The sequence below is a fragment of the Ostrea edulis genome, chromosome 7, assembly GCF_947568905.1.
Source record: "Ostrea edulis chromosome 7, xbOstEdul1.1, whole genome shotgun sequence".
Lineage (NCBI taxonomy): Eukaryota > Metazoa > Mollusca > Bivalvia > Ostreida > Ostreidae > Ostrea > Ostrea edulis.
The window spans coordinates 16,055,253-16,060,427 of NC_079170.1; the positions used below are offsets into that span (position 1 = coordinate 16,055,253).

Genomic DNA, 5,175 nt, shown 5'->3' on the forward strand with positions numbered 1-5,175 from the left:
TCGGATTTCAAACATTTCGGTTGATCATCACTGAAGAGACATTATTTGTCGAAATGCGCATCTGGTGCATCAAAATTGGTACCGTATAAGTTTTACAAAGCACTAAAATGACCAACGACACGAACAACCAGATTGTCAAATTTTAGGGACGACACGTCCCTTATTCAGGACAAACGAAAATAATTACATAATGCAAGGTGAAGATAACGAACAGTGATCAATCTCATAACTCCTACAAGCAATACAAAATAGATAGTTGGGCAAACACGGACCCTTGGACACACCAGAGGCGTGGTCAATATCAACAGAGCATAATAACAAAAACTACATATAAATACATCGAGCACTACAGCTACACTAATCTACAAACGTATTTACAACGCAGACTACACATTTTTGGTCTTTAGGCTTGCCAATCAATGTTAAAAGGTGGAACCAATTAGGACATGCCTTTTTAGTCAAAAGACCTGATCCAAAATGTCCGAAATGAAAAATAATAAACTTAATTAATCTCAAGTGGAACGAGTTAACCCAATTACGTTGACAAATAGCAAAGCTAACTCGTACCCAGAGAGATTCTATTTTAACCATGCATTAAGAATAAATAATTTATAAAGATAATAATAAGTACAGACCCTGAAGCGTACTACTACACCACTTGCACGGAACGAAACGAAACGATTCTTGCACGGAACGCTGAACGGTTTGCACGGAACGATTTGCACGAAACGCTTCCCATTTCCTGAACGGTCTGCACGATTTGCACGAAACGGTAGGCGTGGCTTGCACGCTTTGTAAATGATTGTGAATGGTTTACATGAAACGGTAGGCGTGGCCTGCACGCTTTAATTATGACTAAACAGTTGATAATAATGACTAGTAAAATTAAGCACTAACATTTTACATTTATTAGTTTCTGGTCATTTTTGGGAGGAAGTGAAAGTGGATTTTTTAATTTGTATACAATGATTGATGGAAGAATGCGTGAAAAAAAAAAAAAAAGAAAAGAAACATACAAACAAACAAAATATGGGATTTATCGAACTCCAGTAAATGTGCTTTGTATGAACATTTTATTGATGATATTGATGTTCGATTATTGATTGACAAAACAGATATTAATCATGTATATAGGTGAGCAAAGAATAAAAATTTTATCACCTAAGCAAATAAAAATTAAAACTATTTTTACTTTTAAACAAACCTTTAGAAAACTCCGTACTTTCATTAAGAAAGTAATAAAATAAAATGTGCTCCACCACCTAGAATGCCCATACTTCACATTAATAATAACACGATTTTTTTTAACTTGATAAATACTTTATTACACGCATGTATTATATATATAACAGCTTTTTGTCTTTATATTTTGCTTACCATTGCATAATGGTGATGAAATCCAATAAATTGAATTGAGTACATGTAGTCTTGAAAGGTAAACGGGAAAAAAGTCACAGGAAAAAAAGTCACAGGAAATAAAGTCACAATCTGGGTAGGAAAAAAAGTCACAGGAAAATAAGCCACAGGAAAAAAAAGTCACAGGAAAAAAGTCACAATATGTATAAAGAGTGCGTATGACCACTAATATATATGTTTTCCTTCATCCTACATGTATGTATGGCTTCAAAGATTGTAAATTGATGCCATTTTGTCTACTTATACAGGAAATACACTGTCTAGAAAAGGGGAAAGGTGCCTTGTGAAGCCACTAATTAATCTCAACAGTCCCTGTCAACAACTGTTATAAATATTTAAAAGTTAATTACTTTTTATTGGGGTTATTTGTTTGTTTTAACATTAAAATATATAAACTCTGTTGCAAATGATTAAAAAAAAAAACCATGGAATTTTATAACTTTGAATCATATTTAAGTAAAACTTTTCTCCATATATAATTGACTTTTTTCTATATATACATGTAGTTTTCTTTCAAAATATATATACTGTGACTTGCTCCCCCTTTGTATATGTGACCCTTTCTATCAAAATATATGCTATGAATTTTTCCCTATACATATGATATAATATATATTGTGACTTTTTTAATACAAAATATATATTGTGACTTTTCAAATACAAAATATATATTGTGACTTTTTTTCCTACATCTATGTGATTTTTATACAAAATGTATATTGTGACTTTTTTTCCTGTGACTTTTTATCCGTGACCTTTTTCCATGACTTATTTTCCTGTGACTTGTTTTCCTACATTCTCTTGAAATATCACAAAGTATACAGTTGACAACGATTGAAATAAAAATGCAGACGTTTTCTTGTTTATTCAGTGACTCACAAACTTGCCCGTCTTCTGAATTAAAGTTGTAAAACAAACGTACTAGGTTTTGGTCAATTATAACATAATACGGGGTAAAATTCATCTCCTCTCCGCTAGCAATGGGTATTGGGTCAAGTGTGCCTTCGTGGACGAATAATCTTGGCTAGCAAAGATGGGGAAAATGCCTAGATAGTCCACTTGCATAAACATGTATTATGAAGATTAAATCGAAAAATAATCCAGTAAATTCAATGATGTTGTAGTATATATAGCTTGTATTTATTTTATTTTTGACTGAGAGGGAGATAGACAGCTAAGCACGTAACCTCATTTTAGAAGGGGGGTGGGTGGAGGGGGGGGGGGCTCATCCATTAGTCCTAACCCGTGCCAGCGGAAAAATTTAATGTGTAAAGAAAACAATATGGAAAAGTAAAAAAAAATCACAATGAAAGGGGATTGATGATTAATCAGAAAGAAATTGTACTTTCAAAATTTATACTGAACGTATTAAACTTCCAGTATCTGCATACATTCATGAATATTATAATCAATGATTACCAATGCTATCTATCTCTCTCTCTCTCTCTCTCTCTCTTTCCTCTCTCTCTCTCTCTCTCTCTCTCTCTCTCTCTCTCTCTCTCTCTCTCTCTCTCTCTCATTATCTAATGAAAGATTTTAATAATCGATAGCGTATATGAATAAAAGCAAATAATCGTTAAGTCATTTCTGTTTCTATTGGTATTAGTCTTTTTTCATGAACTAGTTGCATTTGATACCGAGTTTTAACATCCTTAAATATTGATTACAGGCACGTAGAATCGGAGAGGGTGTAATATGAAAGCTAGGGATTTAGTCTTGTAGCGACCTACCCGCTGCGACTTCAACCTGTGCATCCAGAATGTTTCCGTCTGCTTTCTCTCGGTATCAGACCAACCAGGGTCATGATCAATAACCACTACTGTCATGTCCTCCCACTGGTGGTTATTGCCATTGAAATGTGTTGCTACTGGCAAATCTTTTTTCGTTCTGATGGAGGACCGGTGGTTGTTGACCCGTCTGCGAAGGTCTGTTGTTTCTCCTATGTACTGCTTCTGGCAGACATCGCAACTGATGGGATAGATGGAGTTATTGGTTTTGCAGGAAAAGTTTCCCAATATTTTATAACTGCGACCCGTGACAGGACTGCTAAAACCCTCAGTGTCTGAGCTATATTTGCATAGTTGACATCTGAGGTCTGAGCATGTTTTGAAACCTCCATTGGGTAAAGGGTAATCCAGTTTGGTCCTTACTATCATGTCCTTCAGGTTTCTGGGACGTCTGAAGGATGCCATCGGTAGTTCCTTAAAAACACCAGCCATTCGTTTGTTGGCATGCAGAATGTTTCTTCAGAATACCGTTGATGTTCTTGAGGGCGAGATGATACGTAGTGACCAATGGAACCCTGTCATTCTGAGGTTTTTCTTTATACTGGAGGAGGGACTGTCGGTCCTGTAGTGACATCTCATCAATCGCGGATTGTACTTTACAATGATCATATCCTCTGTTAGTGAGATGAGTTTTGAGGATTGTTCCTTGTTCTTGGAAAATAGTGGGAGTAGAGCAGATGCGGCGGATTCGCGTAGCCAAACCATTAGGCACACCTTTGAAAGTGTGGGGTGGATGACAACTAGATGGCATAAGGTATAAATGAGAGTCAGTGGGTTTGGTGTGGAGATTAAACTCAATTTCCCCGTTTCTAAATGTAGCTGTGGTATCCAGAAAAGTGTTCTTTGAGGTGGAAATTTCCACAGTAAACTTGATGAAATTTTGGAAAGAGTTTGCCATCTCGATAAAATCGTCCAGGCTTTCACGACCGTTAACCCACTTCATCTCAATGTCATCTATAAAACGTAGCCAGCTAAGGGGTTTAACTGGTGAATAATGTAGAAGTCTACGTTCCAGTCTCCCCATAAAGATGTTGGCATACGATGGTGCCATTTTTGTTCCCATAGCTCTGCCACTTATTTGCAGGTAGTGTTCACCATTGAACATGAAGTTATTGAACTGGAGGACATGTTCAAGAAGATGAATGAGTGATTCGGTTGAAGGACATTTAATTACCCTGTTGTTCCAAACCTCTCTACACGTCTCGATACCCTCGTCATGTGGAATGTTAGTGTAAAGTGAAGTAACATCCATGGTCACAAGGAGGGTATGGTCTGGTAGGCCTGATGAGGGTGTTTTATTAAGGTAATCAGTGTTGTCCTTCAAATATGATGGTAAATCTTCTACGTACTGACGGAAATATAAATCAATGAATTCAGAGATTTTCTCCTTGGGATGTCCGATGGTGTTGACTATAGGACGGCCTGGCATGTCTTTTTTGTGAATTTTAGGCAGTAGTTCTGGTCTACAGTTGTTAGAACAAAGCGCTCCCAAAAACACTGTCACCGATCTTGCTCTTGTTGTACATTTGCTGGAGGGTTTCGGTGATCTTGGTAGAGAACTCTTCGGTGGGGTCAGGCTGTAACGTTTTATAAAAGCGTTCGTCTGAGAGCTGTCTATGAGCCTCGTTTAGGTACTTGTCTTTGTCCATGACAACAACAGTAGAACCTTTGTCTGCCTTTTTAATGACAATATTATTCCGATTTGTTAATGTTTGCAATGCCGACCTTTCGTCTTTGCCGCGATTATCTCGGGTTGAATCCGTCTTTAAAAGGATTTTGTTTATTTCTTCCTCGACCGCCTCAATGTAAGACTCCAAAGCTCCACATTTGCCTGGAGGTGATTCCCAAGTGTTTTTGGGTCTGTAGAGAGGATGCCTCTCTAAAATGTCAATTGCATCTTGGGATGGGGAGGCACTGTTATCTTTGGAGTCCTTGCGGGATAAATGTTCCTTAAGCCGTAGTCGGCGGAAGA

At 37.1% G+C, this 5,175-nt stretch overlaps 1 protein-coding gene across 1 annotated transcript; it reads right to left on the reverse strand.

Moving 5' to 3' along the window:
* Nucleotides 1-3,618: 3,618 nt before the first annotated feature.
* On the reverse strand, nt 3,619-4,632 carry LOC130048604 (uncharacterized). The gene has a single exon (XM_056145579.1). The coding sequence runs from the start codon at nt 4,630-4,632 to the stop codon at nt 3,619-3,621; it is 1,014 nt and encodes a 337-aa protein (XP_056001554.1).
* Between the last annotated feature and the right edge of the window lie 543 nt (nt 4,633-5,175).

Coding starts and splice junctions, on each gene's coding strand:
- LOC130048604 (XM_056145579.1), bottom strand. CDS start 4,632: ATGCCAGGCCGTCCTATAGTCAACACCATCGGACATCCCAAGGAGAAA.